General features: G+C 39.4%; 1 protein-coding gene across 12 annotated transcripts in view; it reads right to left on the bottom strand.

Moving 5' to 3' along the window:
• Nucleotides 1-27,632, bottom strand: part of YAP1 (Yes1 associated transcriptional regulator) — a 132,699-nt gene that overhangs the window by 35,649 nt on the left and 69,418 nt on the right. For 4 of the 12 annotated variants that reach the window (XM_010334625.3, XM_039470872.2, XM_039470870.2 and 1 more), the window contains exon 4: nucleotides 10,510-10,629. The exons of 4 other annotated variants lie outside the window; for them this stretch is intronic. In XM_010334625.3, coding sequence (XP_010332927.2) covers nucleotides 10,510-10,629 — 120 coding nt within the window. The remainder of the gene's footprint in view (nucleotides 1-10,509; nucleotides 10,630-27,632) is intronic. 4 more of the 12 variants (XM_039470869.2, XM_039470873.2, XM_039470871.2 and 1 more) reach the window with 1 other exon arrangement.

Genomic DNA, 27,632 nt, shown 5'->3' with positions numbered 1-27,632 from the left:
CAAAAAACCTCTGTATTGATTAGCAGTTCACTACCTATTGCCCCTCCTCCCAGTCCCTGGCAACCACTAATCTACTTCTGTGTCTATGACTTTGCCTATTCTGGACATTTCATATAAATGCAATATATGGCCTTTTGTGCCCGGCTATTCTCATTTATAATGTTTTCAAGATTTATCCATGTTGTAATATGTATCAAGCACTGCACTCCTTTTAATTGCCAAATACTATTCCATTATACGATTATACCACATTTTGTTAGTCCAGTCATCAACTAAAGGATATTTGGGTGATTTTCATTTTTTGGCTATTTATTATAAAATAATACTGCTGTGAACCTGGGTACAGGTTTTTGTGTAGACATATGTTCTCAATTATTCAGCCTCTACACTGAAGAATGAAATTGCTTCGTCACATGGGAATGGTATGGTTAATGTATCGAGGAACTGCTATTCTATTTTCCAAAGTGGTGGTATCATTTTTCAATCCTAACAGCAATGTATGAGGATTCCAATTTCTCTACATTCTGGCCAATATTTGTTATCTTTTCAAAAAAATTTTAGCCATGTTAATGGGAGTTAAGTGTTATCTCATTGTGGTTTTGGTTTGCATTTCCCTAATGATCAATATGTGGGGACAGTTCAGCTGTTCTAACATCCTTCTCTAGGTCTTGTCACGGGCTAAGTAACCTTTCCATCCCACACTCTGCACTTCTCTCCTCACTTCTGGTACCAATTTATTGTATTAGTTGTTCTTGAGCTGTTAAAAAAGACATACCCAAGACTGGATAATTCATAAAGAAAATAGGTTTAATAGATTCACAGTTCAGCATGGCTGGCAAGGTCTCAGAAAACAGGATCACTGCGAAAGGGGAAGCAAACATGTCCTCCTTCACATAGCGGCAGGAGAGGAGTCAGTGCTCAGCAAAGGGGGAAGCCCCTAATAAAACCATCAGATCTCGTGAGAACTAACTCACTATCATGAGAACAGGATGGGGGAAACCGCCCCATGGTTCAAACATCTCTACCTGGTTCCTCCCCTAACATGTGAAGATTATGGGAACTACCAATTCAAGATGAGATCTGGGTAGGGACACAGTCAAACATATTTCTCCAGCACCAACTCCCAGCTTCCCCAAAGTAGATTAAAGTTTTCACATCTCTAGCTGTTCAAAAATATTGGTGAGAAATATCAAACTTAAGTCAATTCAACTTCCCCCTCCTTCAAAAGACTGGCATAAAAATAAATTATAATGGTATTTTTTCAAACAATACAATCGTGAATGGAACTAAAAGGGAAGGAAAAAAAAAAAAAAAAAAGAAATCCAGCAGAACATTTTCTCTTCATCACCTCATTAAGCAGTTTAGGGCAGGACACAGGGGGTTGCTAAATGAGGTGAGGTAGAAAAGGGAGAACGTGTTCTAACTGGCTTTTAGCTCTCTCTGTCCCCAGAGCAAAACTATACTCCCCCCTTCCCCCACTATGGAAATAAAGTTTAAGGTCTAGTTAGGAAAAGAAAGTTCAGATAATGAGACTATAGAGAAGTAGCCAGACGTGGTGACTTGTACCTGTAACACCACCTATTTGGGAGGCGGAAGCAGGAGGACTGCTTCAGGCCTGGAGTTCAAGACCAGCCTGAGAACATAGTGACACTTTGCCTCTAACAATTTAAAAAAAAAAAAAAAAAAAAAAAAGAGAGAGAGAGAGAAGGGGCATTATGTTTTAAAATACACTTGTCCCTACGAATTCATTTTTGATTAATGAGTAAACAGGTCAATTATAACACTTTCTTATTTCATTAATTACCAGTAAATCTCTTTCACAGAGTGGAATTTATAATTTAGAAGTGATGCATACCTCAGAGTTTTTAATGAAAAACACAAAAACTGGTATTTTTAAATAGTCTGAAATTTGACTGGCAGCTTCCTATCCTTCACTGTGCCTTTTCGAAAAACTTCCCTTGACCACCCAGGTGCAAGCAGGTTCCCATCACCCTAGTTCCTTTCAGCCCATGTTGTTTAGGTACCGTACTTAATGCATCTGTAATGATTTATTTACTTGTTTAGTAGCTTGTTCCTCCCCACCTATGGCAGGCATAGCGCCTGGCATGTAATTGGCACTCGAACTCTTGTTGAATAAATAAATCCTAAAATAGTTTCTCTCCCTAGTTAGGAGGATGCTATTAGTAATGCACAGGAGAATCTCCAAGTTGAAGTGAGTCCAAAATGAGTTATAAAATGACCTTAGCAACTAGGGTAGCAGAACAAAATGAGTATAAAACAAAACAAAACAGAATCTCAACCACTCTCCTTCTAAATCACTCCAACTTCTTTCAACAGAAATTTGACCTTTCCAAGAATTCTATAATCTCTTTTGTTTTTTATATCTGAATCTTTGGGTTGCTACGAAAAGTAGCAAGCAACACCAAATGGCTCCTTTTCAGCATTTGAGATGCTAGCTGTTGATACAGAGTTAATACAAATATAACTTGAAAAACAGTTTTCTTTTAAAAACTATGTAAGGTCTTTTTGTATTCATAACACGAATAAGCCACTAGTTTAAATGATCATTTCAGTGACTTTGGTGGTCTAAAACTTTCATTTTTAAAAACCCTGTATGAATAATATACTCACATAGACAAAGACAAAAATATTTCTTCACTGTATAATTAACTAATTGCATCATTGATCAAGTAGAAATTACATATTAGTTTGCCCTCCTTAATGTATGTCTACTCAGCCTCGGTTAGTACAGGAGAGACTGCTTACTGTAACTGATACACTATTTTGGCACTATCTTACTGGATATTTTCCCTAGCTAACCAAAGTGTTTATTTCAAAAGAAAAAAATGAAGCATCTTAAAAAGACACAGCTAAATTTAAAAAACAGAGTTGAGAGGTACTGGACAGAGGAATACACCTAAAGGTGTTTACTTTTTAGAATATCCACCTTGTGATCCACCAGCCTCAGCTATTAAATTTAACATAAAACTTTAAAACTGCAAAGCTCAAGTGTGGAGTTAATTTTGAAATCTATTTTATAATCTTATGTATTAAAATATTCATTTCAGCAAATGCTTACTTTTAAAGTAAAAAAGAAAATGTGGTGAGGGCAATAATTAGTAACAATCTCTGTTAGTATGTCTCAAATCACGTTTTGCTAAGCACATGGCCCGGAAGTATCTGCTTACCCTAGACTTTGTATCATGGCAACTTTGAGTTTTACATTTTGGAAACAGTGTACCAACAAGGCATCCATCATCTTTAAGGCAATAAAGCTGAACTTTGCTAACATGAATATGTTTAAACTTCCATATGCCTTCAAGAGTATGAGAGTGTGGACAAAGCTTAACTATTCAGCCCAGCATTTCCCACACCCGCCCGCCCCCCCCCATCAGATTTGTTTGCCTGGACATACTCACCATGTGATAAGGCTTATCTTTAGATTAAAGGTTAGAAGATTTCCCTGTCTCCTCTTCAAAAGTAATTCTGCACTGTGACCAGAGGACCAAAAGTTAAACTTAAACGGTGCAATAAATAGTTCAAAAGTATCTCTGAAACCTCAATGCACTCAAATCAAGTAAGGCTATTGAGAAGTAACCTTAAGCAAGGGTCCAAAGCAGTTATTTAGCATATTGTATTCAGTTAAAGAGTGGAAATATTCTTAAGAGCATCCAGTCTAGTCCAGTCACATTTTAAAGATGAGTTAAATTAAGTCAAGAGAAGGTAAGTATCTTTCTGATCCAGTTGGTTACATTGTGATAGCAGAACTTGGGTCTCCTGATTTCCAACTTAGTAGGTAACTTTTTCTACATCCCAATTTAATTCAGTCGAATCAAGTACATTATTGTAACTACCATGTGAAAAAGAGATGATAGCCTCTACTGTAGAAAATTAGATTTTTGGAGGGGATAGTAAATGCCAGGTCAGAGTAATGCGATAACTATTTTTCTCATAGGATAATGTACATATGAAACACTACAGAATGTAACACTTAAAGAAGCACTAGCAAAATAAAGGACATCCAGAGGAAGTCAGTAAATTGATAAAAGAACACAGAACTCTGAACACATGAAAAACAGGAGAAACCACAGTTAGAAGAGAACACTACTGGGATTAGAGCTGTATTCACAAATGTGAAAGGAAGTAAATTTTTGGGTAATCAAGAAATATAAACTTTGTGGTCATTAGAATTTTCCTTAAGTAGAATGGGCTACACTATAATGAAGAAAGCTAGTAAAGGGAAAAGGTCAAAGCTGAGATTGGTGAGGCATAAATTGGATAAATAATTCAACCAGATGCCTTTAAAGTCTGTTCCAATCAAAGATCTTAAATTCTCTCATGTAATCAGAAACTTGGCCAGGCCCTGGGGCTCATGCCTGTAACCTGAGCACTTTGGGAGGCAGAGGCAGGCAGATTGCTTGAGCCCCAGGGGTTTGAGACCAGCCTGGGCGACATGGCAACACCCAATCAATACTAAAAATACAAAAAAAATTAACAGGGTATGGTGGTAAATGCTGTAGTCCCTGCTACTCAGGAGGCTGAGGCAGGAGGCTTGCTTGGGCTCAGGAATTGAGGCTGTAGTGAACTGAGACTGAGTCACAGCTGCACTTCAACCTGGGTGATGAAAGTGAGACCCTGTCTCAAAAAAAAACCCCAAAAAATAACAAGTCTCAAAAAAACAAAAAAACAACAAAAGAAAGGATAAAGAAAAAAAGAAAAACTCATTATCTTTGGGTAATTTCTTTAACACAAGTCACAATACAAGATACAAGTGCATTAACCACTATTTTTCTCCCTCTCAAATTTTCATAAGTATTTGTACAGTAGGTGTTTCTGAAAGATTAACTACATTCAATCTAAATTTCTTACAAACTCTAGGTATCAAAAGATCAAATTCAGATTTCAGTTTTGTTACTTAACTATATAGTCTTGGGTATAATTTCTCTAGATCTCAGAGGAGCTCAGAATTTAGACAATGTTTCCTATGTCTCCCAGCATTTAAAAAAAAAAAAAAATCTGTTGGTGGTCGGAGGAATCATAATGGCTGTGTGGTCCTATGGCACTTAGTAAGCCAGGGGTATTGAATGCTCTGCAGTGCTCAGAAGAATAGCATTCTCCCCGCTGAAAAATTATTAGAGGAATCATGATGAGGTCAAATTTTGGGAGTTTTATCAGTTAATGATTTTTTTCTTTTTTCTTTTTGAGATGGAGTCTCGCCCCAGGCTGGAGGGCAGTGGTGTGGTCTCAGCTCACTGCAACCTCCGCCTCCTGGGTTCAAATGATTCTTCTGCCTCAGCCTCCTGAGTAGCTGGGACTACAGGCACACCCCACCATGCCTGCTAATTTTTATATTTTAGTAGAGATGGGGTTTCACCATGTTGGCCAGGATGCTCTCAATCTCCTGACCTTGTGATTCACCAGCCTTGGCTTTTGAGATGGAGTTTTGCTCTGTCTCCCAGACTGGAGTACAGTGTGCCATCTCAGTTTGCTACAACCTCTGCCTCCTGAGTTCAAGTGATTCAGTGCCTCAGCCTTCTGATTAGCTGGGATTATAGGCGTGTGCCACCACACCTGGCTAATTTTTGCATTTTTAGTAGAGACAGGGTTGGCCAGGCTGGTCTTGAACTGCTGACTTGAAGTGATCTGCCCGTCTCGGCCTCCCAAAGTGCTGGCATTACAAGTGTGAGCCACTGTGTCCAACATGTTACTAACGTTTATTTTTAATTTTTTGAGACAGAGTCTCACTCTGTTGCCCAGGCTGGAGTAAAGCGACGTGATCTTTATTCACTGCAACCTCTGTCTCCAGATTCAAGTGATTCTCATGCCTCAGCCTCCTGAGTAGCTGGGACTACAACTGTGTGCCACCACTCTGAACTATTTTTTTTCTATTTTTAGTGGGGTTTCCCTGTGTTGGCCAGGCTTTTCTTGAACTCCTGTCCTCAAGTGATCCATCTACCATGGCTTCCCAAAGTGCTGGGATTACAGACATGAGCCATCGCACCTGGACATCTGTTAATAACTTTTAGTTAGCAATAGCTCTTTCTACCTAAAACGTACATCCATTCCTCTGTACCCTAAGTAATTAATGTAGTCCATAACCAAACACGGCCCAGGATCACCAGGACAGACTTTAAAAAGCTGGTAAGGAGAAAAAAGCCTAAAACCTCAAAACAAAACAAAAAACCTTACTTTTAGCATATGGCTATCAAGAAACTTGCTTTGATGAAATTCAAATAATTAGATGCTGACATTTTCTTTACCCAAGACTCCATTAAGAAAATTACAAATTTGGTTTCTAGAAGCGTCAGTGGTTTTCCCTAACACTAATAGGACAGATTCTTAGTTATTTAATTGGTAGTGAGGTGTACTTTCATCAAAAGGAAAACATTATTTATAACATCTAACAGAAATATTTAGCTTTAAAAAAGGTTAATGACTACCTCAAAATTTTTAATAGATAATTATTAATGCAAAATATTTAACTTTGATGAGAAAAATATCTGAACAACTTTTGGCTTTAGTCTTATTTTAATAAACTGTATATAGGTATTTGTATTTTACCTATTCTTTTATTTATTTCAAGACATTATAATACACGCACACACATAAAGTGTATGGATATACACAGATAGCAAGTTTTGGGAAACTGAAACCAAGGACCCAAAATCAACATATGAGGCTTAATATCTCTGAAATTTCTACACACAGAATTTCTGTACACAGAGATATAGTTAGGAATTAAATATTCTGCTTCTGTCACTCTAGACTGTTTATTACTTGCTTTAAAATTCAAAGGTATAGTTTTTTCTCGTAACTCTCTGGCTTCAATATTTTGTTTACACCAAATATTTTTATCTCAGTGGTGCCATCAGCACTTATTTTCTAAAACACAGACTTTAATACATCTTTTTATATAAACAATAGGGACAATAACATTACTTAAGTGATCAGTTCACCAACTGCTTGTGTTTTTTTTTTTGAGACCCGCAACCTCCGCCTCCTGGGTTCAGGCAATTCTCCTGCCTCAGCCTCCTGAGTAGCTGGGATTACAGGCACGTGCCACCATGCCCAGCTAATTTTTTGTATTTTTAGTAGAGACGGGGTTTCACCATGTTGACCAGGATGGTCTCGATCTCTTGACGTTGTAATCCACCCGCCTCGGCCTCCCAAAGTGCTGGGATTACAGGCTTGAGCCACCGCGCCCGGCCACTGCGTGTGTTTTAAAGATCTTATTTCATTCTGAACTGCAATTATAATTTCACTGTGTTTTCATTAGGCATTTTATTGGAAAATGTCTGTGATTATATTATATAAAATAACAGATCTACAATACACAAGGTAATGTTTAAACCTGAGACTCTTCATGTTTGCCAGTACAAAATCTCCAGGAAAAAAAATCATCTCCTATGTGCTTATATGAAACAATTTAATGGCTTGCATTATATTCAAGGATCCATTTTCTTGAACAAAGAGGTAAAAACATTCCTAATATGACCCCTTAAGAAAAACCCAAAAAGTCCTCTTTTTCTTAAAACTCAATAAACAGCAGTACATCCTTATTGACATTTGATGCTACTTCAGGACTTGTTATAAATTACTAGTAAATTCTCTAAAAAATTAAAATTAATTAAAGAAATAGCTTTTACATGTTAAAGAACAACAAAAAAAAATCAGATAAAAATCCCAATCCAAAACAAATTATTCTTTGATTCCCTAAAATTACACAGATAACTTACTAATTTCATGTGAGATGTTAAGAACTGATAAATTACTATAAATAAAGTCATGTGTTACTTAGTAATCAGGACATGTTTTGTGAAATGGATCATTAGACAATTCTGTCATTGTGCAAACATCTTGCAGTGTACTTACACAAACCTAGATGGTATAGTTTACTACACACATAGGCTGTAAGGGAGAGCCTATTGCTTTTGGACTACAAAACTATACATCCCGTCACTGTGCCAAAAACTGTAGGCAACTGTAGCACAATGTTAAGTATTTGTGTATCTAAACATATAAAAGGTATAGTAAAAACACAGTATTATAATCATACAGGACCATGACTGTACATGCAGTCTGCCACTGACTGAAACATTATGCAGCAAATAAGTGTATTTACTAAATATGGTTAATCTTAAAGCAAATGACTGATTCTAAATATAATTAATCTGAAATCATCTGATAAATAAAAACATAAAAGGGGCTAATGTTTGAAGGAAGTAAAAATTTTAAGTTTCTCTAAAAGAGCTTAGCTCCCATTCTAAGATGCCAAAAGACACACATCTACTTAATTTAAGCTACGAATTGATAAATATTTTAACACATTTGAAGAATATAGAAAAGCAAACTCCACAACCATGAAAACAACATCCTACACCATTTGTTTGTGTTTGTATGGCCCAAAGGGTCAGAAATAAGGGGATAGTTTATATTCCTTTGGCAGAAATAAAACATAATCCACTATACAGAACTTCTGATTTCAAGGAAAACTTCAAATCCAGCAGCTAACAGCTTGTCTCTATTTGCTGTCACTCTAGATCAGAGAAACCCACATGTTTTTTTGTTTCCTGCCCCCCTTCAGTTACACTTGAGCTCTCTGAGTGAAAAGGTCTGGAACAGATTAAAAGTCGGCCCACAAAATAAAAAGCTTTGGCATACTGTCAAGCCTGTCTGGAATACACACATGGTGGGCCCAAAAAGGGAAACTAAATGCAGTAAGAAAATTTTATGAAACTTTTTTGGGCACATCTAATTGTATGACTATGTGTACATAACGTGCTGGAGGGTGGGAGTGTTTTCTTAAGTACCTCCTCCTCTTAAAACAAAAGACTAAGCTAGTTGTGTAAATAGGTCTACTTAAGCTTACACAAAAGTTGTTTTATTTCACTGTTTTAAAGGAAATTTTTTTTCCTTTAAAGGAAAATATTTTTTTCTTTAAAAAGCTCTGTTCCAATTCCTGATCTCTGCAGCTGGTAAAGCAGTTATCACCATCTTTCATAACCTTATGTCAGAGAAAAAATTCCGCAACACCATTCTTTAGAATTTCCAAAATGTGGAGAAGTTGAGTCCACTTCATCAGAGATAATTTAAGGAAACATGGTTGTTACTGTTCAAGTCCATACAAATGGCAATATTTATTAAATTCTCTATATTACTTGGTTTCCTGTTTCAACCACAAGGGCTTATTCAAACAGTAAACAGAAGTTGCAAAGTTGCAAATTATTAACATGCCACATTACTTTTTAAACACCCAAACAGGTCTTGAAGCTTAAAAGGCTAGTATTTAAGCCAAACCGGTTATCTGTCAAAATGACATAACTGTGCCAACCTTACTTTTGACTTGACTTGAATAGGGGGTTCAGTCAGTTTGGGGCAAACCTCAATTTTTTTTAACGGCATATATAAGACATAAAATAACTGCTCAAAATGTTCCGAATGGGGAAGTTATTTTATCTAACCAACTCCAATTGAGTTTTTTCTTTTTCCCCCCAGGGTTGTTATTTTGATGGCATTCACAGAGTTAATTCCTCTTTCCCGTAAGGGCCCCGCAGTTGTTGTTAGGTCAAACCCTGTAAAGCTTCAAAGGTTCCGAGTCCCCTCAGTCTGACCTATTCAGTGATCTGCACATTGTTTTCATTTAGCTGCATCTAGTCCAAGACACAAGCTTCAAAACCACAGTTATCTACTCTTTTTTAGATCCATATTCCACGACCTTGGAAAATATCTCAGAAACCCAAATGAAGAACTGAAAACAGTTAAACACACACACACACACACACACACTCTCTCTCTCTCTCTCTCTCTCTCTCTCTCTCTCTCTCTCTTTTGAAAACAAAAACACTGAATAACTGGTATACCCTTATCAAAATGTACACATTTGGAAGGGGAAGGATTCCTTTGTGCAAATGTGATTTATTCATGTAATTTGGAAAGGAATATGGCTTGCTTTGTTTCTGAATGGAGAAAAAAAGAAAATTTAATTTTTTTCTGAGAGACATAGAAAGACGAAGGGGGAAATGCTTTCACTGGGCCATTTCTGGGGTGACATTCTCCCCCTTACGATGGGAAACACTACAACATCCAGGCATGGGATAGTACTCATCACTCTCAGAAGCTAAGCACAAGCAGACATCAGGTCACTGACAAAACCTGGTATTTCAGGTCTGAAATGTTACGTAACAGCCTGATTATTATTGCAGCTAAAAAAAAATTATTTTAAATACAATCACTGTGTTTCTCCCAAAACGTGAAAGGAACAGTGATTCTAGTTAGTTGGCCTTATGACATTCCCCCATCCCAACCTGAGAAGCCCTAAAAAGCTGATTCAGAGCTAAATTTCTCAAGTTTACAGTGAGAAGCATAAAAACACTACTGGTAAAAGATGGGTGGGCAGGGTCATTTTTTCATACTATAAAGCAATGCTATTTTATTTAAATGTGCTTTCCTAAGTATATATTAAAAAAAAAAAAAAGTAACCAAAAGCATCTAAAAAGGTTTGAGATGAACCTTTACCAAAACGAGGGTCAAGCCTTGGGTCTAGCCAAGAGGTGGTCTTGTTCTTATGGTTTATATAGTAAATTTCTCCATCCTGAGTCATGGCTTGTTCCCATCCATCAGGAAGAGGACCTATAATACAGAAAAAAAAAATCATGGTTGGTTTTTATTTGCTGCACCTAAAAAAAATGGAAGGGGGTGCTAATTTAAAAACAAAACACATCTTAACATGAAACAATTCATTGAAACATATTTAAAGCTGTGTTCAGAGAAGAAAGGTAAACCTATATACCCACTTCTTCTCCATTAAAAAAAAAAAAAACAAAAAAAAACCACCAAATAATAAAATGAACATTCCTAAACACAAAGATAAAGGAAAAAAAATTTTTTTCAAAAAAGCCTTTTGGAAGTCATGGCCCAAATAATTATTATTACTGTTAACCTAAGACATGGAAGAGCTTGCAGCTCAGAAACTACAATCAATTTTGTGAATACCTTCCTAGAAACTCCAAGGTTCGTTAATAAGAAATATATCAAGTATTTTTGAAACGTTGAAAAAATATCATAAACATTCTATGTAATATAAAGCACACTTTAGCTAAGACAGCCAAGCTCCATTTATTTCTGTGTTTTATATGACTGGCTCACACCAAGAAAACTGTAAGACAAGAAACTACAGTCCAAACAAACCTTATTTTTAAGCAGACCAGACATTACTAATGAGTGGGGGTTGCAGTTTGAAGTTTAAGCTTGTTGGAGGCTTGGAAGGAGGCAAGGTAAGTGCTAAAGTTGTTGGAAGGCAAATTACTCAGCAAGAAACAGCTTTGAATGTTTCAAAGCTATACAGTAAGGAAACATCATCTGAGAGATAGGACTAAAGACTACAGTTAACTCTAAAAGGATTTTCCTATCTTTAAGAGGACAGAGAAGTTAAGACAATTACTCTTGGGAGGTAACAGCAATGAAAAGAGAGGCCCAGAATAAATTACTGAAGTATTCAAATATAATTCATCCTTATCTCCTTGTCCCTCCCAACTTCCCCAGTTCCCACTTCTTCTTTTTTTTTTTTTTTGCCATGGAGTTTCGCTCTTGTTACCCAGGCTGGAGTGCAATGGCGCGATCTCGGCTCACCGCAACCTCCGCCTCCTGGGCTCAGGCAATTCTCCTGCCTCAGCCTCCTAAGTAGCTGGGATTACAGGCACGCGCCACCACGCCCGGCAGTTCCCACTTCTAACAGGAACCAAGAGGCAGGGAAGGAGATACAAACTGGGATAGTCAGTACATGGCTAAAATCTTTTCTGTGGACTAACATGAATCGAACACTTATTTTGTGCCAGTCACTGTTCCTATATATTATGCACATTAATTCATTTAATCCTCACAATAACAAATCACATAAGCAATAGCACTACTTATTCTAATGAGGAAACTGAGGCACAAAGTGACAGTCTGATCAGTCTGGTACAAGATCACAAAGCTAGTTAGTATAAGGAAGGATATGCAAACCCAGGCGGACTGATTTCCTAATCCACTGCTCTTCACAATTAACTTCTTTTCATTCATATCCCACAGATGACCAGGGCCTTAAGTATGCCTTCTATGCACAAATACAACAATTCCCTTCTTCTTGTATTGGCAGTCCACGACGGCCTCATGGGTGATGCTGAATAAGTAACTTTGGTTAAACTGACCACTCACACAAGGCCCATGGGACCCAAAGCCCTAATTTTAGGCCAGTTTCATTTGTATTAGGAACAGATCAATTTGCAGCTGCATTTTCAAAGGTCTACTTAAATGGGGTAAAATCCTGTTGGGAAATGCAGACGTGTGGAATTAGTTTGCTGTTTGCCTAGAATCTTTAAAAGGAAGGCTCCCCTTCAGTCCTGGATGTGGAGCTCTGTACACAACGCTAACCAAGTCCAGAGCTGGAATTTGGTGTACACTTCCCAAGTTTACTAGAGGGTGAATGAGAGGCAAACCTGTTTAACACATGTATCAAACCTTTTCTCATCAGCTTTCACTGTCACTATGGGCTCTGTTTCCCTACCAGAAAAACAGAACTCCAAGACTGATTATTAATGATTTGCTACTACCTTTAGTTATAAAATGGCTCAACTATAAAATGTTTTCACAAAACAACTAACTGTATTTAAAATTTGTAAGTGCTGAACACACCATGTGACTATACATGGTGATGAACAGGTCAACAGCAAGTCACTGAATGCCTTTGGGAGCCGCAACTCAACAACCTCAAAAGATCTCATAGCTTTCAAACTTGCTTCAATGTATGGATTTCGTTCTTATGTGTGGTTTAAAAAAAAAATGCCCCAAAAATAAAACCCCCACCCCCACCCCCACCAAAAAAACCAGCATCACTCTCCACCTTAGCTCTCTGAATTAGAGCCACAAGAGATGTCTTGGATACAAACCAATCTTCCCTACCCGATCCACTCACTTCATTTTGTAAATTCCACTTACATTCTCTCTGATGGGTCTGTTGTGGTCCATCTCAGAGAACTCAGCATCAATACTTATCAGCTCTTTTTCTGACCACTTCTTCAGTAACTGGCTTCTCATCTCTTCTTACTCCAGGGTCCTCTATCAGGCATTTTTCTTCTTAAATTATTTTCTAATAAACTTTTATACATGTCATTCATTCTTATTAAAAACCTTTTCATTACTCTCCATCAAGAGGAAAATGCCTAAATTCTTCACTAGCTGGACTCATTTCTGAAGTCTTCTTCAGACACCCAGTTTTCCCAGCTTTCCACAAAACCATGCCATCTCCTTCTATGTGCTGTTCCCATTATCACAGATACTTTGCATCCCTCCCCTCCTAAACTCCTAGTCATCCTGCAAGAGACAGCTCAGATGTTACCTCTTTAATTCAGCCTTTCCAGATTGCCCCAGATAGAAATTAGTTTCCTCTTCTATTCTCTATGAACATGTAGCAGATAGAGTTACAGTTACTTGTTTACGTATCTGTTCTCCTGGCAATGATCAAATCATTCACCTGTACAAACTTGTAGACTAATACCTGAATAGCTGCTCGATAAATGTTTGATGGAAGAACGAATGTCCTGACTTTTAAGTAATAATTTGAACTTTCTATAAGCTTAAAATAATGTAGAACAAATATTTTTGCAATTAACATTTATACCAACATATATGCCAAAGGTAAAAGAATACTTTATATTCATTTTAGCTTTTGTTTAATACTGAGTAAAAATATAATGTTATGTGGAAAGACAGGCCCACAATAGGATACTTTCTTTTTTTTTTTTTTTGAGACGGAGTTTCGCTCTTATTACCCAGGCTGGAGTGCAATGGTGCGATCTCGGCTCACAGCAACCTCCGCCTCCTGGGTTCAGGCAATTCTCCTGCCTCAGCCTCCTGAGTAGCTGGGATTACAGGCACGCGCCAACATGCCCAGCTAATTTTTTGCATTTTTAGTAGAGATGGGGTTTCACCATGTTGACCAGGATGGTCTCGATCTCTTGACCTCGTGATCCACCCGCCTCGGCCTCCCAAAGTGCTGGGATTACAGGCTTGAGCCACCGCGCCCGGCCTAGGATACTTTCTTTATACTGAAAGAAAGCTGCTCACCAAAGGCAAGGAATAGATTAGAAGAGATCGTCCTTAAATAACCTTTCATCACAATTATCCTTGTTATAGAATTAAGATAGAGAAAACTTAAAAGAAACAAATCTTCCAGCGTTAATGGAACAGTACAGATCCAGGCTTTATTCACAAAAAAAGAATTTTTAGTCAAGTGGTCTGTAAAAGAAATTCAGTGACTTGATTCTTAAAGCAGGATTCCGAGTCATTCTCTTAAACTAATTGCTGAATAACCATGAAAAGGAAAGAAAGCAAAAAGTAGTATGTTTCTGAATGTGAAACAAGTTACACTTAATGAAAGTGTGTTTCAATCCTCTGTTTGGGCAAGGTTATTAGGATGCTGTAAGGTTAAGTCCAGGGAGGACATGTGGGATTCCCACATAGATAAGAGAAAAACCACAGGGGCGCGATCAAAATAAATGTAGAATGCCTTTATGTTCCATTTATATTCTGATTTTAATGTGCTATAAATATTCATCAGAATCTCCTGGAGGGTTTGTTAAAACACATGTTGCTGTGCACTACCCCTATACTTTCTGATTCAGCAGGTCAGGGGCTGGGCCTGAAAATTCCCATGTGACGCTGATGCTGATCTAAGGAACACACTTTGAGAAATCACTGATCTAAGACAACCACTTAGGGCTGGGCACAGTGGCTCACACCAGTGGCTCACACCCATAGTCCGAGCACTTTGGGAGGCCGAGGCGGGTGGATCAACAGTTCGACACCAGCCTATCAACATGGTGATACCCCATCTCTACTAAGAATACAAAAATTAGCCAGGCATGGCAGTGTTCACTGTAATCCCAGCTACTTGGGAGGCTAAGGCAGGAAAACTGCCTGAACCCGGGAGGAGGAGGTTTCAGAGAGCCAAGATCATGCCACTGCACTCTGGCCTGGGTGACAGAGAAAGACTGTCTCAAAAAAAAAAAAAAAAAAACCACTTAGAATTCTTCAGCTAGTACAGACGTATTTCTTAAATTTATCTGAGTTATACACAACCACATCTATTCATTTTAGGCAGTTTGGAGATATATCTATGAAGCTTCACATGTCTAGGAATACTACACAGCCCTATCTGCTAGGATTAGGCAAATCTATCATGACAAAACAGGTGCAAAAAGGGCAGTACATTTTAAAAATTTTTAGTGATTTAGTCTGAGACAGAGTCTTTCTCTGTCGCCCAAACTGGAGTGCAGTGATGCGATCTCAGCTTACTGCTCTCCTGGGTTCAAGTGATTTGGACTACAGGCACGTGCCACCATGCCCAGCTAATTTTTGCATTTTTAGTAGAGACAAGGTCTCACCATGTTAGCCAGGCTGGTCTCGAACTCCTGACCTCAGATGATCTAACTACCTTGGCCTCCAGAAGTGTTGGGATTACAGGCATGAGCCACCATGACCGGCCCTTTTTTTTTTCTTTCTTTTTTCTTTTTTTTTTTTTTGAGACGGAGTTTCACTCTTGTTACCCAGGCTGGAGTGCAATGGCGCGATCTAGGCTCACTGCAACCTCCGCCTCCTGGGTTCAGGCAATTCTCCTGCCTCAGCCTCCTGAGTAGCTGGGATTATAGGCACACGCCACCATGCCCAGCTAATTTTTTGTATTTTTAGTAGAGACGGGGTTTCACCATGTTGACCAGGATGGTCTCCATCTCTTGACCTCGTGATCCACCCACCTCGGCCTCCCAAAGTGCTGGGATTACAGGCTTGAGCCACCGCGCCCGGCTTTCTTTTTTTTTTTTTTTAACCTGAATGCCCCAAGTTATTATCATGAAGAAGGAGCCCAAAATTCATTTCACATTTGTCCTTAATGACCAGATAGAACTAAGGGCTAGGTGTTAGGAGGTAAGAAGAATGGATGTAACCCATGGGAATTATTATTTTATTTTTTTTGAGACAGGGTCTCACTCTGTCACCCAGGCTGGAGTGCAGTGGTGCAATCTTGGCTCACTGCAGCCTCAAACTCCAGGCTCAAGTGACCTCCTGCTTCAGCTTCCTGAGGAGCTGGGACTACAGGCGCACACCACCACACTTGCTACTTTTAAAATTTTTCTGTAGAGATGGGGTCTCATTTGTTGCCCGGGCTGGTCTTGAACTACTGAGCTCAAGAGATCCTCCCACCTCAACCTCCCAAAGTGGTGAGATTACAGGTTTGAGCCACCATGCCCAGCCAAGAATTACTACTGGCCATTTAGCTTCAAACCATTTTTAGTGGAGAACTCTTTACTTCCTCAATACATGTAGATGAAGAGTTCTCTGTGCTAATAAAAAAATTAATTTGTATCTATGTCATAGCATTTATCATACAGTATTATTTCATTATGTATGTTTTTTACCTGGCTAGACTGTGAAATTCCTGAACACAGCAGAACATATTTTACATTTTCCAATTTTGTCCAGCATAGTACCTACTAATAAGAAATAGAATAAATATTGGCTGAAATGAATGTAATCAAAATGAAATTCAATTAAAATCTTTTATTTATGCTTTAAAACAAAATACTCTCTAGTTTCATTCTTTCTATGTAAGCTCAATTTCTGCATTATTTTAATGTGCCATTCAAACTGAAGAGACAGGGATATAGTGAATTATTCTATTCGACAAGTATTTACTGAGTTCCTACTATATTCCGGCCCTGGAGACAGAGCAGTAAACAACATAGTCCCTATCTGATGAATTTATGTTCTAGAGAGGAAGACCAACAGGTGCATATGGTGCAATGTTGGCTAAAGAAAAGTGCATCAAAAATAAATAAAGCAGCATGCATGTAGAAAGAAAAATGGGAAACAGTTTTTTAGAAAAGCAGATCAAGAAGGGCAGGAAGTAACCTATAAGCTTGGGCCTAAATGCAATCTTAGCCAAACATGTGACACTCCAGGGCATGAGCATCCCAGGCAGGCAAAAGCATGAAGAGGCAACCGTGTGCGGATGAGGCACAAGAAGCAGTTAATTTAGTTTTTCTACCAAAAAAACTTTCATCATTTCAACCAGTAAAGTGTTAAATGGGCAATACTTAAAGGGGATTACCATTACTAAAAAGTAATTTCAATCCCCCAAACTCATGACAACCTCCAGACTGGTCAGAATGGGTAATACACATCTTCACCCCAATTAACTTTTACACACTTGAAAGTGGGGCTCTTAGACATGGAAAAGATGTGGAAGCTTTTCAAGGCTGAGCTATCATGCCTGACCACCACACCAAAGCCTTCTTTAGAAGAAAAGATTAAAAGTAGGTCCTATAACAAAAAGGAAGAGAAAAACAGGCCAGCATTTTAAAGAGGCGTAAGGAGGGTGACATGGTTTGGATGTTTGTCCCCTCCAAATCTCATGCTGAAATCTAATTCCCCAAGTTAGAGGTGGGGCTTGGTAGGAGGTGACTGGGTCATGGCGTGGAGAGTGGGGTCCCTCATGAATCGTTTTGTACCATCCCATTAGTGATAAGTGAGTTCTCATTCAGTTGACCTGAGATCTGGTTGTTTAAAAGTCTGGGACTTCTCCCACTCACTTTCTTGCTCCTTCTCTCACCATGTATCGCACTGCTTCCCACTTGCCTTTTGCCATAATTGTAAGCTTCCTGAGGTCCTCACCAGAAGCAGGCACCAGCACCATGCTTCCTATACAGACTGCAGAACTGTGAGCCAAATTAAACCTGTTTTCTTTAGAAATTACCTAGCTTCAGTTATTCCTTCATAGCAACACAAAATTAGACTGAGAGGATGAGAAATCTGAATCAGAATAAGTAAAAAGAGAATGGTAGGCAATATATAAAATAATTCATAAATTAGAATTACTTAAATTCAAGGGAATTTTTATGTAGGATTTACTATTACTACTTGATTGACAACTTATCTGCTATAGCAAATGCCAACTCCTTGTGATATTTTAAAAACAAATAATCCATGTCGTAATACTGAAAGTGACTCACCATCAACTTCCTGCTCTTGCCTAAGGACGTTCTTGCATTAGTAATGACTAACTAAAAACATTTGCCATGTCTATTCAAACAGGAAAGTCTTGATTAACTACACCATGAGTTACAGGACCAACCTCCCTTTGTCATCTGCCCCACAATTCGGGAATAAAGTCACCCAGGACACTGAAGTTTACTACACGTACCCTGATGAGTAGTGCAAAGTACAGGATTATCAAGTAGTTTCCTTAGAAAGTGGCAAGAACAGCTAGAAAAGTAGATTCAATGACCTTTTAAAGGAACTGAATTCTAAAATTCTGCCTGATTCTTGCTTTGAAATTCTGATCTCGTGTATTTATGATGACTCACAATCTGTTCTTACTATATACAAGGCACTGTTCCTAAGTTCTTTGCAAGCAAACATTAACTCACTTAAAAAACCTATGATGGAGATACTATTATGATACCCACTTTACAGATGAGGAATCTAAGGCAAAGAAAAGTTAACCTGTCTGGGATCATTCAGCCCAACCTAGTAAGTGGCAGAGTGAGACCTTGACAGTCAAGGACTCCAGAAAACATGCTCTTGAGTACTACGCCACAAGTATGACAAACAGTGATCACATGTTGCTTTGTTTTGTTTAAATCCTCTTTTCCTGGAACTTTCATGAAATCCCACTGCTTGTCATATTCATCTAAATGACTCACATATCTTTAATGCCTCTCACAGGGTCAATATTAGTCTCTCTCCTCCAACTGGACATTTGACACCTCACAAGATGTGTTCCCACATTTTGTGTAGGGTTTACTTTTTTTTTTTTTTTTTGAGACGGAGTTTCGCTCTCGTTACCCAGGCTGGAGTGCAATGGCGCGATCTCGGCTCACCGCAACCTCCGCCTCCTGGGCTCAGGCAATTCTCCTGCCTCAGCCTCCTAAGTAGCTGGGATTACAGGCACGCGCCACCACGCCCAGCTAGTTTTTTGTATTTTTAGTAGAGACGGGGTTTCACTATGTTGACCAAGATGGTCTCGATCTCTCGACCTCGTGATCCACCCGCCTCGGCCTCCCAAAGTGCTGGGATTACAGGCTTGAGCCACCGAGCCCGGCAGGGTTTACTTTTTAAAATATCATTTCCATTTGTCCCTCAAATAAAACTTTCACATATACTTTCTTCTTTTTCTGAGATGGAATCTCACTCTGCCACCAGGCTGGAGTGCAGTGGTGTGATCTCAGCTCACTGCAACCTCTGCCTCCAGGGTACAAGTGATTCTCCTGCCTCAGCCTCCTGAGTAGCTGGGACTACAGGTGAGCGCTACGTCACCCAGCTAATTTTTGTACTTTTAGTAGAGACAGGGTTTCACCATGTTAGCCAGAATGGTCTCGATCTCTTGACCCTGAAACTTTCACATAAACTTCCACATTTCCATGATGAAGTTTTAGCAGTAGCTTCCAAACTGGCCTTATTCAACTCCAACATTAAACTCTGTATGTACCACAGCCACACAATCTTCTTACCTCACCTCCTCTAAGGAAGTTCTCTGACTCAGGGCTTAGCTCCCTAAAGGAAAAATTCCCAAATTTTTAGTAGGTTATCCTCTATAGGCAGGCATTACAAAGCACTACTTCTGTACTGAAAGCATCCAACATGCCTGGCTCTATCTACTCCTCCACAATCATTTCACATCCCTTCTCATTCAATCGTTTTTCAGTTCCTCAAACATCTCCTCTCCCAGCTTCATTCAGGACCTTTACAAGTGCAGTTGCTCCCTGCAGGAACTTTCTCTCCACCTTCTTTGTTTGGTAACTCCCTCTCACCCCTTCCCACTCTGAATGTCACTTCTTCCTAGTAACGTGTCTATACAGTTTCTTCCACTTCATCAGCTGCTTTTTCTCTGGTAAGATGATTCTATCACTTTAGTAATTCAATCAGTTCTCCCAGCCACATGGCTTGTTCAATCCCATGGAATTTCCAGTACCTAGCAGTACCATGAGCTTTCTGCCTCCATACATTCTCAGCATGTCTACCCGTAGGCCTGTGTCCTCCTAGCCTCAATTATTTTCAACCCATTGACATTCTACTGGATGACAATTAATTGGAGACAGAGTCTTACTCTGTTACCTAGGCTGGAGTGCAATGGCGTGATCTCAGGTTACTGCAACCTCCGCTTCCTGGGTTGAAGCGATTCTCCAGTCTCAGCCTCCTGAGTAGATGGGATTACAGGCATGTACCACCACCTCTGGCTAACTTTTGTATTTTTAGTATAGACGGAGTTTCGCCATGTTGGCAAGGCTGGTCTCAAACTCCTGACCTCGTGATCTGCCCACTTCAGCCTCCTAAAGTGCTGGATTACAGGCATGAGTCACCGTGCCCAGCCCAAGTCTACTCTATTCTTATGCCCTATCTTTGTGAAGCTTTTCTCCAATCTGTCCCACTAGTAAGACTCTTCCCCACTTAGAAACTGAAATTGCACCTGTTCTGATTTCTTGAATACTTGTTATATATTGTCTTGTGTTCACCACTCTTTTACACTGAGTTTAACTATAAGCTATGAGGAATTATGAGGAGAACTTATCACTCTGTCCTAGAATATAGGGGAAAATTCTCCATTTTTTATGAGTGGGAATGTACAGTTTTGCAAGGTTGCTCAGGACAAAGATAGCAACATTTATTAGAAACTACTGCCTTGTTAGTAGTTTGTGATACTTTGGTCTACAATTTGTGCAATTTTGGCTTTCAAAATAAACAGGAACTAAAATGTATTCACCTCTGACTCTTCCGTAGTTTTCTTTACAAAGGCATCTTCCATTAACATAAATATCTGAAATTCATGTTTGATCATATATATATACACTAAACAATCCCTAATCAAGTTCTGCCCGCACTACTAAGACTTTTAGGCAGACGCAATGAAAAAAGCAAATACAAATTTGCTGCATAATGACATTCAGCCAGCGATAGACCACAGAGAAGATGGTGATCCCAGAAACTTATTAATAGAACTGAAAAATTCCTGCCACCTAGAGACATCGTCGCTATCATAAGGTAATGTCATAGTGCAATTCATTACCTTTTCTATGTTTAGATATATTTAGATACATATATACTTACCACTGTGTTACAACTGCCTACAGTCTTCAATAGGGTAACATGCAATCTAGGCTTTATAGCCTAGGAGCAATAAGCTATATTGTAGTCTAGATGTATAATAAACTATACCACCTAGGTTTCTGTAAGTATACTCTATGATGTTCATACAATGATGAAATCACCCAGCAACCCTTTTCTTAGAACATATCCTAGTCATTAAGCAACACATAATGGTATTATTAGCACTAACTTATTTTGTGGCTTCAATAAGCCGAATGTGGGAAAATAAACACATTTACTGCAGGGAGCAGTGGCATGTGCCTGTAGTCCCAGCTACTCGGGAGGCTGAAGTGGGAGGATCGCTTGAGCCCAGAAGTTCTGGGCTATAGTGCGCTATGCCAGTTGGGTGCTCACACCAAGTTCAGCATCAATATGGTGACCTCCCGGGAAGTGGGGGACCACCAGGTTGCCTAAGGAGGGGTGAACTGGTCCAGGTAGGAAACGGAGTAGGTCAAAACTCCCATGCTGATCAGTAGTGGGATCATGCCGTGAATAGCCACTGCACTCCAGCCTGGGCAACACAGCAAGACCCCCATCTATAAAAATAAAATCAAATAATTAAAAAAAATAATAAAAATAGCGGAGGCTCATGCCTGTAATCCCAGCACTTTGGGAGGCCAAGGACGGTAGATCACGAGGTCAAGAGATTGAGACCATCCTGGTCAACATGGTGAAACCCTGTCTCTACTAAAAATACAAAAATTAGCTGGGCATGGTGGCACATGCCTGTAGTCCCAGATACTCGGGAGGCTGAGGCAGGAGAATTGCTTGAACCCAGGAGGCAGAGGTTGCAGTGAGCCAAGATGGTGCCATTGCACTCCAACCTGGGTAACAAGAGTGAAACTCCGTCTCAAAAAAAAATAAATACGGCCGGGCGCGGTGGCTCACGCCTGTAATCCCAGCACTTTGGGAGGCCGAGGCGGGTGGATCACGAGGTCAAGAGATCGAGACCATCCTGGTCAACATGGTGAAACCCCATCTCTACTAAAAAAATACAAAAAATTAGCTGGGCATGGTGGTACGTGCCTGTAATCCCAGCTACTCAGGAGGCTGAGGCAGGAGAATTGCCTGAACCCAGGAGGTGGAGGTTGCGGTGAGCCAAGATTGTGCCATTGCACTCCAGCCTGGGTAACAAGAGCGAAACTCCGTCTCAAAAAAAAAAAAATAAATAAATAAATAAATAAATAAATATATATATATATATATATATATATAAAGTAAAAATAAAAAAGAATAAACACATTTATTGAAGAAAAGGCAATCTGTAAATCAAGTTTTGGTAAAGAAATAAGATTTCTTTTTTTTTTTTTTTTTGAGACTGTGTCTCGCGCTATAGCCCAGGCTGGAGTGCAGTGGCATGATCTCAGCAAAAAACCATAGAGGAACACCCCTAAAGAAGATTTTTAATGGTATCCCAACATTTTCAGGACAAGGCTCAAACTTCTTAGCTTATGACACAGAGGAATTCTGAGGTGGTCTTCAGTCTCATTGCCCACCATCTTACCACTAGCAGTATGGTATTAGAGGTTCTGCGCCTTAATAATTGTCCATCTACTGCTAGCTACTTTTATATTCCCTTTTCTTATAACTTAAATTCCTACTCGTCCCCTAATACTCAAGTCCTGAACCCAGTCACTTTCATCATCACTTTGGTCATCCTCTCCTTAGGTTACTGAAACTGCCCTCTCATCTCCCTACTTTTTAAAAAGTTACTGATAGCATGTCATTTTCTCTGTTCAAAACCTAAGTACCTCTGTAATATGGCCCCATTCTGCCTTTCATAGACTCTATTCATGCTGCAGTGGCCTTTTTGCTATTCCCCAAATAAGGTCTCAGGGTCTTTGAACTGGTGGTTGTGTTATGCATGAAACATTCTCCCCTTTCCCCAGATATTCAGATGGCTCTCACTCTCAGTTCATTCAGATTTCTGCTCAAAAGGTGTCAGTTACAGAGGCCTGCACTGGAGAAGGTAATCTAAGCTATCATCTCCCTCCATCTCCAGCCAGTTAACTATGACCATAACTATCCTATTTTTCCTCCTTCCACTTTTAATATCTGACTCATTGTATATTTGTTCTCATTAACTTAGAACCGTGCCTGGCACAAAGTATTCAATATTGAATAAAGGAATCAATGAACCTCCTTAAAGAAGTCTTGGCAGAATGCAATGGCTTACACATGTAATCCCCAGCAAAGCTGCCAAAAAGCTGGGACTATAACTTTTTTCGTCTCTACAAAAAAAAAAAAAAAAAAAAAAAGCTGGTCATGGTGGTGTGTGCCTGTAGTCCCAGTTACTTGGGAGGCTGAGGTGAGAGAATCGCTTGAGCCCATGAAGTTGAAGCTGCAGTGAGCTGTGATCGTGTCACCATCCTCTAGCCTGGGTGATGGAGCAAGACCCTTTGGCCAAAAAACAAAAAAAACAAAAACAAAAACAAAAAAAAACGTTCTTCATTGTTCTCTCTTTCCACTACTGACTTGTGTTCCTCTCTGCCTACTTTCTCAGCACTTAGTCCGTACACCTGCCATAACATTTTTTTTTTTTTGAGAGAGTCTCACTCTTGTTGCTCAGGCTGGACTACAGTGGCATGATCTTGGCTCACTACAACTTACGCCTTCTGGGTTCAAGGAATTCTCCTGCCTCAATCTTCTGAGTAGCTGGGATTACAGGCATGTGTCACCATGCCCAGCTAATGTTTTGTATTTTTAGTAAAGACGGGGTTTTCCACCAAGTTGGCCAAGCTGGTCTCAAACTCCTGACCTCAGGAGATCTGCCCTCCTCAGCCTCTCAAAGTGCTGGGATTACAGCCGTGAGCCACTGCACCCAGCCCTGCCACATTTTTTATAATTATATAGAAAAAGTCTGTCTTAGTTTGATTCTGCAATCACAATGCATAGCATAAAGCAGGGCATTTGATGTTGAATGAACGACATTCAAGAAGGGAAAAATACAACTGTCTCAAGGTAAAACTATGCTACAGTTTAAAAAGTTATTTTCCAGCCGGATGCAGCGGCTTATGCCTGTAATCCCAGCACTTTGGGAGGAGGTGGGTGGATCCCATGGTCAGGAGTTCAAGATCAGCCTGGCCAACATGGTGGAACCCCGTCTCTACTAAAAGTACAAAAATTAGCCAAGCATGGTGGCGGGCACCTGTAATCCCAGCTACTCGGGAAGCTGAGGCAGAGAACTGTTTGAACCCAGGAAGCGGAGGCTGCAGTGAGCCAAGCTCATACCACTGCACTCCAGCCTGGGCAACAGAGAGACGCTCTCTCTCAAAAAAAAATAAATAAATAAAGAAAGAAAGAAAAGAAAAGAAAAAGGAAAGAAAGAAAAAAGAAAAAGAAAATAATTTTTCGATTAGGTTATAGCTTTAAGAACTTTCTAGAGCCGGGCGTGGTGGCTCAAGCCTGTAATCCCAGCACTTTGGGAGGCTGAGGCGGGTGGATCACGAGGTCAAGAGATCGAGACCATCCTGGTGAACATGGTGAAACCCCGTCTCTACTAAAAATACAAAAAATTAGCTGGGCATGGTGGTGCGTGCCTGTAATCCCAGCTACTCAGGAGGCTGAGGCAGGAGAATTGCCTGAACCCAGGAGGCGGAGGTTGCGGTGAGCTGAGATCGTGCCATTGCACTCCAGCCTGGGTAACAAAAAAAAAAGAACTTTCTAGAAGAAAAGGTCAAGTATAAGCTCAGCAATACCATTAATATGCAACTCTTCAGACTCTCTTCACTGCAACTTAAGTCTTTGAGATTTTAACTCAATGAAATGGCTTAGAGCTTTACTAAGTTTATTTATTAAAGATTAGCTTTCTGTAAAGTTTTACTAAAGGAATAACAAATAGCACACTTAAGACTTCACAGACTGCTCAAATAAATACCTTGCATTACAATTTTAACCTAAAGTAAGTTTTACCACTTCCTTACCTTACTAACATCAAAAGAAAACCTTATTTTGGAAAACTGTGTCCACTGTTGCAAGATTTATTCTATTTCACTTACACTGCCTATATATGGTAGTCTGTGAATATCATTTTTAAAGAATTAGCATCTTAATCTTTCACACAAATACTCCTCCTATGAGTCATAAAATTACTGTAGCAATAGAGTAACCAGAAGGATTTAGAAATCAGTGGGAAAGACAAAAATAATATTCCAACACTTATCAAGAGAATAACACAGGCATTTGAGCTGGTTCTTAAATGGAAATAATTTAATCTCTTTCTCATTCTCTCTACTCCAAAGCTCAGCAAAGTTTCCAAAAATCTACGAATAATCACTGAAGAAAAGTTGAACACAAACACTTCTATTTTTATGCCCCAATATGTAATAAGTCATTTTATTAAGAGAGTTGGCAGAAATGATATTCGTGGACCTACAATATTTTTCTTTGCATTATTTTTCTTTTTATGAGATGGAGTCTGGCTGTCTCCCAGGCTGAAGTGCAGTGGTATAATCTCAGCTCACTGCAACCTCTGCCTCCAGGGTTCAAATGACTCTCCTGCTTCAGCCACCTGAGGAGCTCGGATGACAGGTGCCCAGCAGCACACCCAGCTAGTTCTTGTATTTTTAACAGAAATGGGGTTTCACCGTGTTGGCCAGGCTGGTCTCAAACTCTTGACCTCAGGTGATCTGCCCACCTCAGCCTCCCAAAGTGTTGGGATTACAGGTATGAGCCACCACATCCGGCCTGAGTTGAGTTGAGTTAAACTCTTAATGACATTCAAAATGCAAATAAATTTTCCTATCTTAAATGATTACTTCAAAGGCTTCTAGTAAATTTTAAAAAATATTTGATATCTGTGCTCTAAGATCAGGTCAAGAGCACCCAACAATCTTGAGTTTCTATATGTTTCCCCTTTTTTAGAAGATAATCTCTAAAGCAGGCATCCACAAACCGCGGCCCCCTGAGGCCATTTATCCAGCCCCCTGCCACACTTCAGGAAGGGGCACCTCTTTCATTGGTGGTCAGTGAGAGGAGCACAGTATGTGGCGGCCCTCCAACGGTCTGAGGGACAGTGAACTGGCCCCCTGTGTTAAAAGTTTGGGGACGCCTGCTCTAAAGTAAAGCAAAGAGGACAGGAAAGAATTACCTTAAACAGAATAATCAGGCATCTAACTAAGAATACGAACAACCCCAATACATTTGAGATTTGGATAGTTATTGTGGATATCATGATTCTGAAAGTGAAATAATCCTTTAAAAATATGTGGCACTATTAGAAAAAATACTGATCTACAGCTACTAAAAAACAAAGTAACTATATACCCACCTCTCAGCATAATGAATGTGGGTTTCTTTACAGAAAGAATGAATAAATTAATACTTTAAAAATCATGACAGGAATTAAACAACATCAAGAGTGATTCCCAGTGGAGATGAAGTGAAAGACTCACACCATCAGAGTCAAATCAAAGCCATTAGTTGCCCTGACACAAGTGGCATATCATTATGCAGCAAAGTCAAGAGCCATGATTAAAAAGTGCCATGTGTCAGCCATCAGAAGAACTCCTATACTAGAATGGATACAGTAATTACAGGCTAATGCCATTTGCAATTTGGAAATTATCATTACATTACTTGTATTTCAAAAAGAAAAATTTTTCGTCTTCATATTCCATACTGGCATCTTTTATTAAAATGAAATGGACTGACCATAGTATTAAGAAAAATGGTGGTTGTTTCTATATTACCAACTATTTTTTAGGAACTTCATCATCAAGTAAATCAAGCCACAAGCTATATAAAACCACCAAGCTTCTTAAGAAATGGTTACTATTGGCTGGGCACGGTGGCTCACTCCTGTAATCCCAGCACTTTGGGAGGCCGAGGTGGGTGGATCACGAGGTCGCGAGATCGAGACCATCCTGGTCAACATGGTGAAACCCCATTTGTACTAAAAATACAAAAAATTAGCTGGGCATGGTGGCGCGTGCCTGTAATCCCAGCTACTCAGGAGGCTGACGCAGGAGAATTGCCTGAACCCAGGAGGCGGAGGTTGCAGTGAGCCGAGATAGCGCCATTGCACTCCAGCCTGGGCAACAAGAGCGAAACTCCGTCTCAAAAAAAAAAAAGGTTATTATTGATTCTTGATTAATATGCTTTTTCCTTGTACTATTTTTTCATTTCATAGGGCCATTTCTCTTAATTTACCGAATTTCTAGATGGTGAATAGAAAACAGCAATTTTTTTTTTTTAAAGTGTTTTTATTTAAAAAGTTTTTAAAAAAGATATCTGGAATACAAACCTGAGAGTAACCAGTCAAATACACTGTCTCTGTCTCTTCATTGCTCTGACTTTGGGCTTTATTTGTTATAGTTCATTGCTATTAAGTTTCCCATTAGTATAGTCTTTTCCCATATATTGTGACTTCTGACTGACAATTTCCACCTTACAATAATCAAGAACTTTCAGAAGAATCCGGAAACAACTACTTGGATAAGAGCCAATGACCCCAA

This window comes from Saimiri boliviensis, chromosome 6 (genome assembly GCF_048565385.1).
Source record: "Saimiri boliviensis isolate mSaiBol1 chromosome 6, mSaiBol1.pri, whole genome shotgun sequence".
Taxonomy (NCBI): Eukaryota; Metazoa; Chordata; class Mammalia; order Primates; family Cebidae; genus Saimiri; species Saimiri boliviensis.
The sequence above is the reverse complement of the archived record's forward strand: the minus strand, read 5'-3'. Positions and strand labels throughout refer to the sequence as shown.